This window comes from Phalangium opilio, unplaced genomic scaffold (genome assembly GCF_054372755.1).
Source record: "Phalangium opilio isolate 3A_F unplaced genomic scaffold, DU_Popi_V2 ptg000106l_1, whole genome shotgun sequence".
Lineage (NCBI taxonomy): Eukaryota > Metazoa > Arthropoda > Arachnida > Opiliones > Phalangiidae > Phalangium > Phalangium opilio.
Window position 1 is genome coordinate 4,127,341 of NW_028324208.1, and position 13,010 is coordinate 4,140,350.

The 13,010-nt window shown below is 34.6% G+C and overlaps 1 protein-coding gene and 1 long non-coding RNA gene across 5 annotated transcripts; one reads left to right on the plus strand and one right to left on the minus strand.

The window, feature by feature from the left end:
• Window positions 1-5,024: 5,024 nt before the first annotated feature.
• LOC149624244 (uncharacterized) lies at window positions 5,025-6,331 on the plus strand. Of its 4 annotated transcripts, none has more exons than XR_016374655.1 (6): window positions 5,025-5,220; window positions 5,280-5,378; window positions 5,576-5,677; window positions 5,755-5,902; window positions 5,986-6,084; window positions 6,190-6,331. It is a non-coding gene; the product is annotated as an uncharacterized LOC149624244 (long non-coding RNA). The 4 variants fall into 4 exon arrangements; XR_016374653.1 differs by having other exon boundaries at window positions 5,026-5,220; window positions 5,301-5,378; XR_016374652.1 differs by lacking the exons at window positions 5,025-5,220; window positions 5,280-5,378 and having other exon boundaries at window positions 5,429-5,677.
• A 718-nt stretch (window positions 6,332-7,049) lies between these two features.
• On the minus strand, window positions 7,050-10,021 carry LOC149624245 (uncharacterized). The gene is made up of 3 exons (XM_089852224.1): window positions 9,698-10,021; window positions 9,304-9,523; window positions 7,050-7,846 (listed from the first exon to the last, which is right to left on the minus strand). Exons 2-3 carry the CDS (start codon window positions 9,512-9,514, stop codon window positions 7,725-7,727), a joined length of 333 nt encoding a protein of 110 aa, XP_089708350.1. The 5' UTR covers window positions 9,515-9,523; window positions 9,698-10,021; the 3' UTR covers window positions 7,050-7,724.
• Between the last annotated feature and the right edge of the window lie 2,989 nt (window positions 10,022-13,010).

Consider the following 13,010-nt stretch of genomic DNA (forward strand, 5'->3'; position numbering starts at 1 on the left):
TTTAAACACACATTTTCTAATTTCATGTATATTTTAATTTTATAGTTTAAATATTGATTATCAGAATGAAATTTAAGTAATCAGTCCTATTTCTAGCTTAACACTTAAGTTTTGAGCTAATTTCAGGTTTACAAGTGGGGATCTAAACCGTCTTTCTACCTTATATCTGGGGACATTTGTGTATAAGTTATTAGATTTTGAATTAGTGTCAAAGCCTATATGGTTCCATCAAGTATTTCAATTTCATTTTTGACACTCGATAAATTTACAAGTGGGGACCTTCACCGTCATTTCAACAGACAAGTGGGGTCTTTTAAACACACATTTTCTAATTTCATGTTTATTTTAATTTTATAATTTAAATATTGATTATTATAATGAAATTTAGGTAATCGGACCTTTTAAAGGCTTAACACTTAAGTTTTGAGCTGATTTCAGGTTTACAAGTGGGGACCTAAACCGTCTTCCAACCTTATATCTGGGGACATTTGTGTATAAATTATTAGGTTTTAAATTAGTGTCAAAGCCTATATATTTCCATCAGGTATTTCAATTTTATTTTTCACACTCGATAAATTTACAAGTGGGGACCTTCACAGTCATTTCAACAGACAAGTGGGGTCTTTTAAACACACATTTTCTAATTTCATGTATATTTTAATTTTATAGTTTATATATTGATTATCAGAATGAAATTTAAGTAATCAGTCCTACTTCTAGCTTAACACTTAAGTTTTGAGCTAATTTCAGGTTTACAAGTGGGGACCTAAACAGTCTTCCAACCTTATATCTGGGGACATTTGTGTATAAATTATTAGGTTTTAAATTAGTGTCAAAGCCTATATATTTCCATCAGGTATTTCAATTTTATTTTTCACACTCGATAAATTTACAAGTGGGGACCTTCACAGTCATTTCAACAGACAAGTGGGGTCTTTTAAACACACATTTTCTAATTTCATGTATATTTTAATTTTATAGTTTAAATATTGATTATCAGAATGAAATTTAAGTAATCAGTCCTATTTCTAGCTTAACACTTAAGTTTTGAGCTAATTTCAGGTTTACAAGTGGGGATCTAAACCGTCTTTCTACCTTATATCTGGGGACATTTGTGTATAAGTTATTAGATTTTGAATTAGTGTCAAAGCCTATATGGTTCCATCAAGTATTTCAATTTCATTTTTGACACTCGATAAATTTACAAGTGGGGACCTTCACCGTCATTTCAACAGACAAGTGGGGTCTTTTAAACACACATTTTCTAATTTCATGTTTATTTTAATTTTATAATTTAAATATTGATTATTATAATGAAATTTAGGTAATCGGACCTTTTAAAGGCTTAACACTTAAGTTTTGAGCTGATTTCAGGTTTACAAGTGGGGACCTAAACCGTCTTCCAACCTTATATCTGGGGACATTTGTGTATAAATTATTAGGTTTTAAATTAGTGTCAAAGCCTATATATTTCCATCAGGTATTTCAATTTCATTTTTCACACTCGATAAATTTACAAGTGGGGACCTTCACAGTCATTTCAACAGACAAGTGGGGTCTTTTAAACACACATTTTCTAATTTCATGTATATTTTAATTTTATAGTTTAAATATTGATTATCAGAATGAAATTTAAGTAATCAGTCCTATTTCTAGCTTAACACTTAAGTTTTGAGCTAATTTCAGGTTTACAAGTGGGGACCTAAACAGTCTTCCAACCTTATATCTGGGGACATTTGTGTATAAATTATTAGATTTTGTACTAGTGTCGAAGCCTATATGGTTCAATCAAGTATTTCAATTTCATTTTTCACACTCGATAAATTTACAAGTGGGGACCTTCACCGTCATTTCAACAGACAAGTGGGGTCTTTTAAACACACATTTTCTAATTTCATGTATATTTTAATTTTATAGTTTAAATATTGATTATTATAATGAAATTTAGGTAATCGGACCTTTTAAAGGCTTAACACTTAAGTTTTGAGCTGATTTCAGGTTTACAAGTGGGGACCTAAACCGTCTTCCAACCTTATATCTGGGGACATTTGTGTATAAGTTATTAGATTTTGAATTAGTGTCAAAGCCTATATGGTTCCATCAAGTATTTCAATTTCATTTTTCACACTCGATAAATTTACAAGTGGGGACCTTCACCGTCATTTCAACAGACAAGTGGGGTCTTTTAAACACACATTTTCTAATTTCATGTTTATTTTAATTTTATAATTTAAATATTGATTATTATAATGAAATTTAGGTAATCGGACCTTTTAAAGGCTTAACACTTAAGTTTTGAGCTGATTTCAGGTTTACAAGTGAAGACCTAAACCGTCTTCCAACCTTATATCTGGGGACATTTGTGTATAAATTATTATGTTTTAAATTAGTGTCAAAGCCTATATAATTCCATCAGATATTTCAATTTCATTTTTCACACTCGATAAATTTACAAGTGGGGACCTTCACAGTCATTTCAACAGACAAGTGGGGTCTTTTAAACACACATTTTCTAATTTCATGTATATTTTAATTTTATAGTTTTAATATTGATTATTATAATGAAATTTAGGTAATCGGACCTTTTAAAGGCTTAACACTTAAGTTTTGAGCTGATTTCAGGTTTACAAGTGGGGACCTAAACAGTCTTCCAACCTTATATCTGGGGACATTTGTGTATAAATTATTATGTTTTAAATTAGTGTCAAAGCCTATATGGTTCAATCAAGTATTTCAATTTCATTTTTCACACTCGATAAATTTACAAGTGGGGACCTTATCCGTCATTTCAACAGACAAGTGGGGTCTTTTAAACACACATTTTCTAATTTCATGTATATTTTAATTTTATAGTTTTAATTTTGATTATTATAATGAAATTTAGGTAATCGGACCTTTTAAAGGCTTAACACTTAAGTTTTGAGCTGATTTCAGGTTTACAAGTGGGGACCTAAACCGTCTTCCAACCTTATATCTGGGGACATTTGTGTATAAATTATTAGGTTTTAAATTAGTGTCAAAGCCTATATATTTCCATCAGGTATTTCAATTTTATTTTTCACACTCGATAAATTTACAAGTGGGGACCTTCACAGTCATTTCAACAGACAAGTGGGGTCTTTTAAACACACATTTTCTAATTTCATGTATATTTTAATTTTATAGTTTAAATATTGATTATCAGAATGAAATTTAAGTAATCAGTCCTATTTCTAGCTTAACACTTAAGTTTTGAGCTAATTTCAGGTTTACAAGTGGGGACCTAAACAGTCTTCCAACCTTATATCTGGGGACATTTGTGTATAAATTATTAGGTTTTAAATTAGTGTCAAAGCCTATATATTTCCATCAGGTATTTCAATTTTATTTTTCACACTCGATAAATTTACAAGTGGGGACCTTCACAGTCATTTCAACAGACAAGTGGGGTCTTTTAAACACACATTTTCTAATTTCATGTATATTTTAATTTTATAGTTTAAATATTGATTATCAGAATGAAATTTAAGTAATCAGTCCTATTTCTAGCTTAACACTTAAGTTTTGAGCTAATTTCAGGTTTACAAGTGGGGACCTAAACAGTCTTCCAACCTTATATCTGGGGACATTTGTGTATAAATTATTAGATTTTGTACTAGTGTCGAAGCCTATATGGTTCAATCAAGTATTTCAATTTCATTTTTCACACTCGATAAATTTACAAGTGGGGACCTTCACCGTCATTTCAACAGACAAGTGGGGTCTTTTAAACACACATTTTCTAATTTCATGTATATTTTAATTTTATAGTTTAAATATTGATTATTATAATGAAATTTAGGTAATCGGACCTTTTAAAGGCTTAACACTTAAGTTTTGAGCTGATTTCAGGTTTACAAGTGGGGACCTAAACCGTCTTCCAACCTTATATCTGGGGACATTTGTGTATTCTGAGAGAGCGGTAGCTCTCTTAGATAAGACTTCATACTGCCCTTAATGTATAAGGGTGGTTTTTTGATTGGATGTAACTTTTTTTGTATTACGTTAACTGTTTTGAAAATATACCTCAGAACTACAATTTGGGCCCTTAATGTGTGGTTAAAATTTCAAAAAGATCCATCCATTAGTTTTTTTTATAAAGAATAAAGTTGCTAAGGGTGGTTTTCATTTCCATAAAATTTTTCACACCTTTTTATGAAAAACAGGAATTTTTCCCATAGAAATAACATGGGAAATTTTTTGAAAAGAACCGTCCGGTTAATTCGATGTTAGAAAAACTATACGTTTGTTAGTTTTGGGAACGGTCTTAAATGAAAGGTACAACATTTCTCATGGCGCTAAGCGATTTTCATGGAAAATAATTAAGTTTAAGTATTAATTTTGATAACATTTAGAACATAACTCGATTTGCGATTTTATATCATGGATACACTAATTTACTAGAAAATATCAGCGCGACCAAAATTGGGGTATTTTAACGTTTAGTTGCCTCCAGGCTGGGAAATAGCACACGTCCTCTGGTCCAAAACCAGTTTATTAATTGCTTGGACTAGTTTTTTAATTCAAGAAGTGGGGGTTACTGGTCCTCGGGACCAGTTTATTAATTGCAAATCTATTGGAGAGCAAAGGCTGGGACCAGTCCGGAGACCAGTAAATGATTTCAGACACTAGGGGGTCACTGGTCCAAAGGACTAGTTTAAAAAATATCCTTATTTCCCAGACTGGTTGCCTCATAATAATTTGAGAGTTTCTTCATAATGCTTTATGGATGAAATGGCCTATAGAGCAGGCTGGGAAATAGCACACTTCCTCTGGTCCAAAACCAGTTTATTAATTGCTTGGACTAGTTTTTTAATTCAAGAAGTGGGGGTTACTGGTCCTCGGGACCAGTTTATTAATTGCAAATCTATTGGAGAGCAAAGGCTGGGACCAGTCCGGAGACCAGTAAGTGATTTCAGACACTAGGGGGTCACTGGTCCAAAGGACTAGTTTAAAAAATATCCTTATTTCCCAGCCTGCTATAGAGAGCGCGATAAGACGGCTTTAATAATTCCGCGCAGCCGCCGTGAGTCCCGTGACGTTGAAACGGCGATAGTCGGCGGCGCCATCAAATACTCGAGTCTAAATCGTCGCCTTAAATAGCGTTTATGAACTTTATGAAGCTTTTGGAAAGTAATTTGGTCTAATTTTAGTATTTTTAGTTGCTAAAACTTAATATTATTTAAATATTAAACGCTTAAGGTAAGGATTATCATTAAATTTGAAAATTATTGTAAATTAATCTATTTCATTTCACTAAGCCTTGGTCAAAACAATTTCAGTTAGTAGCAAGGCTAAACAAGCACGGTGCTTATTATTACCCAGGTTTCCTCAAATCCTCTGTTCTTAACTTCGAAGTCGTAATTATGCTATGATTTTATGCTTTGTTTATCTCTTTAACATAGGTAACAGTAGCGCTAGTTAATTCTGGATACCGTTATCTAATTTGCTCAAATCAGGGTAAAAAACAATGTAGTCCGTTACCGCTATTTCCATATCTCCATTGTATTAATTAAAAAATAGCATTTCTACCCAAATAATTGAAATATTTAATTAGGTAATACTTTATGGAAGGCCACGCTTACTACAGAACAACCAACGTAACATCTTTGTTTACATTGTAAACTATTAAACACAAGAAATAGCACTGCCTTTAACGGTGATTTTCCAATGAAATAAGTAATGACTGCACACCTTATTTTGTTAGCTAATAGTCCTCATTTATTATAATTTTAGCTCAAAGTGCTATAATTGACACGCTTTTAACAAGTTTTATTAATTGTGGTAATATAAATGTTCGTTTGATCGATGAAGCTCAGTTTGTTACGATGCCACTTTACGTGAGCCAACCAACAAACAATGGCTTCTAACTAAATAGACTATTGTGAGTAAATCAATTAAAGTAAATAATTTCCTAGAATGCTAAAAGTATTTTTCTTTTATTTCAACATAAAATACTTGCATCAGTTTGGGGGAGAAAATTGACCTTTAGCGTTAACATAGTTTTCTGAACATCGAATAATGGGATGTTGAAATCAGTATTTAATGCCCAACATTTGTTATTAGGTAAAAATTGAATTATAATTAAATTGTTTGCGTGTCCAGTCACTGTTTATAACTCAGTTTTAAAAAAACCAATGTTCCTACTGTTGTAAAATTATTGATTTCCAGAAAAACTGTTTATTTTGCCAAGGTTTGCGGGGAAATAAACTACTCCATTACAGGACCATCTAGTGCCGTCGGGTTAAATTAACCCTAACAGATATTTTGCTTTGATATGTGTGGAAATTAATTGTGTGGACAAAATTGTTAACGCAAATTTATAAATAATTTATTAATTTATTCTGAAAATATTGGGGAAAAAATGTTTTTTAGATGCAAATGTACGTTACCTGACCTTACCAAAAATCTCATTTCAACACAACTGTAACCGTATAGATTGAATTTGAGGTTGCGTTTTTTAAAGACGTTTATAACACTATTTTGCTTAATTAAATGGTATTAATTTTGGTTTATGTCAAATAAGTACCACAGCTAAGTCGCATAGAAGTAATAAACATTAAGTCAGCAATCAACCGTAGAGTTCTACTCTACAAGGGTTTGTTGCAAGTTTGATGAACTCAGTGCTACCACCCTGGATCAAACCAAATAAATTAATTTTATTTTAAATAGAATTTTAACATATTAAATAGAATTTTAACGGCACTTAAAAAACACATTAAATCTTGAAAAATCCCCCCCCCCTTTGTATGAATTAAAAAATGGCATGCAGATAGACAAGATTTAAATGATAAATAAAAAGTGATATTTGGATTTTAATGATTTTCGCAAAATGTTTTATTTATTATTTTTAGGGAATGAAATAATTGATTTTTACAAAATGAAATTATGATTTTTAAAAAATGAAATATTTATTATTTTTAGGTATTGAAGTTATGATTTTAAAAAAAGAAAATAATGATTTTTACAAAAAATTATTTATGTTAGTTACATAAAAAAAAAGAAAAAATCTACATAAAAAAAAAACGAGAAAAGATAATTGTGATGATGCTATATGAAACAAAATGACAAAATTATACTCTAATAAGAATGTTATTGGAACACAGGAAATTAATTTAACTATACAATACCGGCAGAAAAGCAAGTAACAAATACATAATAAGGCTACTAATCTATAACCCACCAATTTAACTTGGAAACTACAAGCATGGAGGCTTCCTACCATTAACACAGGGAGACCAAGCCACCTAGAGTGTCAAATCGTCTGTTATTTTACACTCTAAGTTGCGTGGTCTCCTTGTGCAAATGGTATGAATCCTCCTTGCGTGTAAACTATGTATACTTTGCTCATATTTATAGGGCGCCAATGTAAGTTCCTTATGCTTAAGGAACTATAGATAGTTTTCACACATGGAGGATTCATACCATTTACACCAGGAAGCCAGGCTACCTGGAGGACAAAAGCAGACAGGTTTTTGTCCTCCAGGTAGCCCGGCCTCCTGTAGTAAATGGTTTGAATTCTCCATGTGTGAAAACTATCTATATTTCGTCATTAATTATATTTGTTCCCAAATTTTACCATGTTATATGGTATTCATGTCTAACACATTAAAACTGTTAACATTTTTTCCTGTGCCCCGGGTTTAATATAATTCATCACATTTTTGTAATAACTTTAATTATTTATCTTACTTACAAAATAAAAATTAAACTGTCACTGGCGCATCCTTTTTATCGTCATCGATATCGATGACGACATCTTGTGGGGGCTTTGGTTGCGCCCCCTCACCGACCTCCATGCCCTCAGGCGTTTTCTCCTCCTTTTTTTCTTTTCCAATAATATAAATAGGCTATTAACTATCTTTAATGAATTTAGACTATCTGCTTGTTTGTTAAGCCATTGATTTGGTTTAACAATTATTACACACATGGAGGATTCATACCATTACACCAGAAGGCAAAGAGCTATGTAGAGAAAAAAAGCGAAAGGGCTTTTTGTCTTCCAAGTAGCCAGGCCTCCTGGCGAAAATGGTGTAAATCCTCCATTTGTGAAAACTAAATATAGTTTAGGGACTAGACTTTGGATAGAAAAAGGCCGGGTGTTTAGAATTAACTAGTCATGAGAGAGTAGAGGACGGGATAAAAAGTGTTATGCTGCCAGTCTTGCAACCACGGAGTTGTATCATTTCTTAAAATACATCTCCGTGGAAGTATCAAGAGTGAATTGTTCATATTGATTAGTTGGCTCTAACTTGTTATAATATTTAAACGACACATATAGGGCAAATAATTAACTCCATGCCTCGGACGACAGCCTATTCTGTATATACTCTGTTACAACATCGGTTGTCAGCAACCGCAAAGCTTGGTCTCTATGTAACGTAGCTTTGTACGTGCTGTCAAGAGACGAAAACCTTCAGGATCTTCAGGATCCGCGAGTATCTTTAGCTCGAGTGCACGGACCTCTAGGTCTTAGTTTCAAATACGTGCAGTAGGCTGTGGCAATTTTACACGTATTTGAGGCTATTTTTTTTTTTTTTTTTTTTTTTTTGCTCTGGGTCCGGGACAAGGCTAGGGCTTGGTGCCATATAGCCAGTTTTTTGTAGTTAGATCAGGTGGAGTCGGAGCTTCCGTTTAAAGATCGCCAGCTAATAGCGTTTTCCTTTGGGTCCTCGCGGAGCGCTCCCAAGGAGCAATAAAAATGGTAGTAGTAGTTTTCAGCTTCGTTAAAGACTGTTTTGAAGAATAGGATCTCCAAGTTTTATTCCTCCATGGGAGCGCTCCGCGAGGACCCAAAGGAAAACGCTATAAGGCCTAGAGGGCCGTGCACTCGAGCTAAAAAACTCGCGGATATTTTAAATTCTGAAGATCCTGAAGTTTTTTGTCTCTTGAAAGCACGTACAAAGCTACGTTACATAGAGACCAAGCTTTGCGGTTGCTGACAACCGATGTTGTAACAGAGTATATACAGAATACACCACTTTGACATTACCTAGGGCGCCACAGCGGGCTACTGCGAACTAGTACTTATTAAGATGGGCAGGGAAAAAACCGCGTAGGGTTGCGCTTTTGCTAGTAGGGGTAACAAAGAGCAGTTTCCAGTCTTTCCCCTTGAGGCGCTTCGAGCGCGGGGCATCGGGCATGCGCACAACAGAATGTCGAAGTGGTGTATTAGCTGTCGTTCGAGATAGGGAGTTGCCTATTCTATAGCGTGAAAACTAATTTCCTCACGCGCATTCTTTATCCATGGTCACACTAACAGCTTCTATAAAAAGGATCCCGTACCTTTGAGAGCAGGGCAATCCCTTATAAAATGCCCTGGTTTTTTACACGAGTAACACACTCGCGGACGCCTCCCCCCACGTTTTTCAACACCTCCTCGACCACCACGACCTCCTCGACCGCCGCGACCGCCTTTACCACCTCGACCGCCGCGTCCACCTCGAATTCCATTGTTTGTTACATAAACGTTACCGCCTATCTTCCAGTTGTCCATTTTCTAAGCCTTGGCCGGTTAACAAGGAATTAAAAAAATCACAATTTAACAACAAAAAGTGCTCCCTATCAATTTTCAAACTAGATCATATAAATAAACTTTTAAGTTGTTAAATATATGACTTAGCTTAAAAACAAATTAAAAACAAAATAATTCTTAAATAAATTTTGGCATAGAACTCACTTTCGTTCCTTAAAATTTGAATGTTGAGACACTGACTATAGCCCACTCGATCACGCACTCCACCGTCGTGGAGCGCGTGATCGAGTGGGCTAAGCACTGATAGTGTTAAATAAAAGAGAGGAATAATAATAATAATTAAAAATTTAAATATTTGTGTGAATGCTGAGCTCCATAAAGGAGCCGCCCTGTGTTTTTAAAACTATTATGGGACATTTTAAAATTTTATTGGACAATGTCCAGTGTCCTGTGCTTATTTCCGGCCCAGCCTATAAATGTTCTTGTGCTTATTTTCGGTCCTGTACACAACTTTGACTTTTTAACTAAGCCTTTTTTATGTTAAGCGCCACGTTTTCGGGCGCCTTTCGGTGTTTTGGTACGTATTCTCCAACACATTTCCCTCTGCTACTACTAAGACTTACAATTAATTTCATTTCTAATTAATCTTTTAAGGGTTAATAGCTGCTTTTATTAGTCCCATTACTTTACAACGTCTGTATTAAATTATTTACATTTTTTCCCTTGTTTAATTTTTACTCTTTTTTTCCCTTCACGTTAAGCCTATTACTTTTTATTACATTTCACTGTATGTTGTTTTTATTTAAGAGTGTATATAATTGTACTTCTTTGTGGTTCCAAAGTGTTCTTTGTGCAACGCTTTATTGGATAGCTTTGTGGTTCCAAAGTGTTCTTTGTGCAACGCTTTATTGGATAGCTTTGTGGTTCCAAAGCGTTCTTTGTGCAACGCTATATTGGATTTCTTTCCGGATAGCTTTGTGGTTCCAAAGCGTTCTTTGTGCAACGCTATATTGGATTTCTTTCCGGATCAAAGGTGTTCTTTGTGCAATAGCTAATTCGGGTTCTTTGCAAACACAAGCTGAAAATTGCTGTGTGGAATTAAGAACTGTTTCAAAAATACAGAACTGTGTTATATTTCTTTACGAATATTCGAAATGGTTTCTCGAAAACAGCAAAAGAAAATATATATGCGCTTAGTAATGCAAAAAAGAAGAGCGGAAGCCAAGTTAAAATCGCAAGTTCAGAGTAAATCATTGAAAGATGATAAAACTAACAAACTTAAGTGTAAACGGTACTATCTTAAAAACAAGGCGTTGTTTAAGAGAAACTATGTGGAGCGTAAATCTCTACTTGAGACAGGGAAAAAACCTAAGAGAACTATGCCGCCAGGTGGAGACGCTAATTTGCGCTCAAAAAATAGAAAACCAAACAAACGGGATAAATTTGTCTTTGCGAAAAGACTCCTTAATGCGGGGATTTTCAAGACGAAAAACAAAAAATTTATAGCCGAAAGTTACAAACGGTTTCTAGTCACACGTTTAACTGAAAGGCTGGCAGTATTGAAGTCTTTTGACGGTGAGACTAGTAAAAGATGCACCAAATTTGTCTCTTACAAGCTAAAATGCCAATTGTTAGCTGGTAAAATATTGCATTTGAAAAGGCAAATGTATTCGGCATACCACGCCCAACTATCAGGGATGGTTAGCGAATTTAAGGATTTTGTCAAAAAAATCAAAGAAATTGGGTCAGTCACTTGTGACAATTTGACGGAAGTTGTGGGTGGGAAAAGGCTTCACAGTAGCCTAAAAGAAGCCTATTTTCATGAAATTACCTATTATGCAATTGGGAATAATGGCAGAATACTGAAAAATGACGAAGAGTCACGCTATACCAAAATTTTTCAATTGAATTCTGATGGTAGTGTACGGAAGGTTCTGAGAGACCGTGCTTCCAATTCGACTAAAGAACTGTTTGTTGATGAAATGGGAAATTTCGTTGAAATAAGAAACAATGACAAAACTCATGTCATTGAACGAGTCTTACAAATTAATGAGTCGGGGGTTGTTACGAATCTTTTCAACGTTGTTGAGAATGAGGAGAAGAACCCCAAAGCAAATTTAGTTATCAACGAAGATGGGTTCATTGAAACCCAACCCAAAACAGTTTATTGGGAATGCAGTGATATTTGTAATGTTCGAACTCGAGCCATTGCAAAAGTACTAGCTTTCATAAACACAGTTGCCAATGCTAATGAAAAATCTTTGACTAAAATTTTTGAGTCTGATTTGGACCTTTGCGAATTAAGAAAAGAATTTTGCAAAAAATCAAACGTGTTTATACCACCAGATGGAGACGAAATAGTGGTGAGAATAGTTCCGTTCCTAGGACACACCTCTTACTGCGCTGATAGCGAAGAGTGCCAAAGTAATTTGCGTTCTTTCGCTGAATTGGCTCCACATTATTCGGGAATTAGAAGTATTCTGAATAAGATCTATCAAATCAAAGCGTTGCTCAACGCGTTAACTAAAATTTCAACTGAAATTGAAAGTGGTGATTACGATTCTCTGACAACTGTCATGGCGAAGTCGAGAAAAATCTTGGCCACACGTGGGAAAAATTTAAATAACGAACAAAATAATGCTCCCACAGGAAGCATTAACGCTCCTCGACCGACTCTCGATGAAAGTGTAATCTTGAGTCTTTACGAGAATCAATTCGCTCGGGCAATGCTAAACACCAACGAGTTTCACGACACGCCCTGCGACTGCTGTTTTAGATTACTGAAAAAAACTGATTTAAGAGCTGTAGAAAAACTAGTTAACAGTGCTGTTTTTGATAACGAGGCCTATCTGATTTTAAGAGCTGGCTGGATAATGAATAATTCGGACGCTAGAGAAGCGGACATGCTTCTATGTCGTTACTGCGCTACGGATTTGGGAAAGGGTAAAGTTCCCATTAGATGTTTTTTGAACAACTTGGCGGTTGACAATCCTCCGCCAGATGTCACTAATTTAAACATGTTCGAGAAAGTTTTAATTCAACTTGTGAAGCCCTTCCACACTGTGGTGCGGTTAGGCACTAAAACCAATTCGAACGTGAAGTTTGGTACTGTTAAAGCTTTAAAGGGAAGAGTAATTTATCTTCCAATACCAGTGGAAAAAAATTTGAAAATGATTCCCAAGACGTTGCCTAAAAACCACGAACTGCATATCTTGGTGAATGGCGTTCCCACAGCGGACAAAAAGGTTTGGCAGCAGGTTGTTTGCCTGGAAAAAGTGTTGAAAGCGTTCAGTGTGCTGAAAAAGATAAACCCTTTTTACAAAGACATTGATATTTCGACAATGAATGAGGAATATATTTGTGGCACGCAAGAAATTGATGGAAATGAAAATTCATTGACTCCCGAAGAATTACTGAGCGTAACAGATCCACTTGCGTTAATTAATGATGGATCTGATGCGTTGACACGTGCTTCCGCTGCGCTTCCAACAGAAGGACCAGCGGATAGTAGTCACGA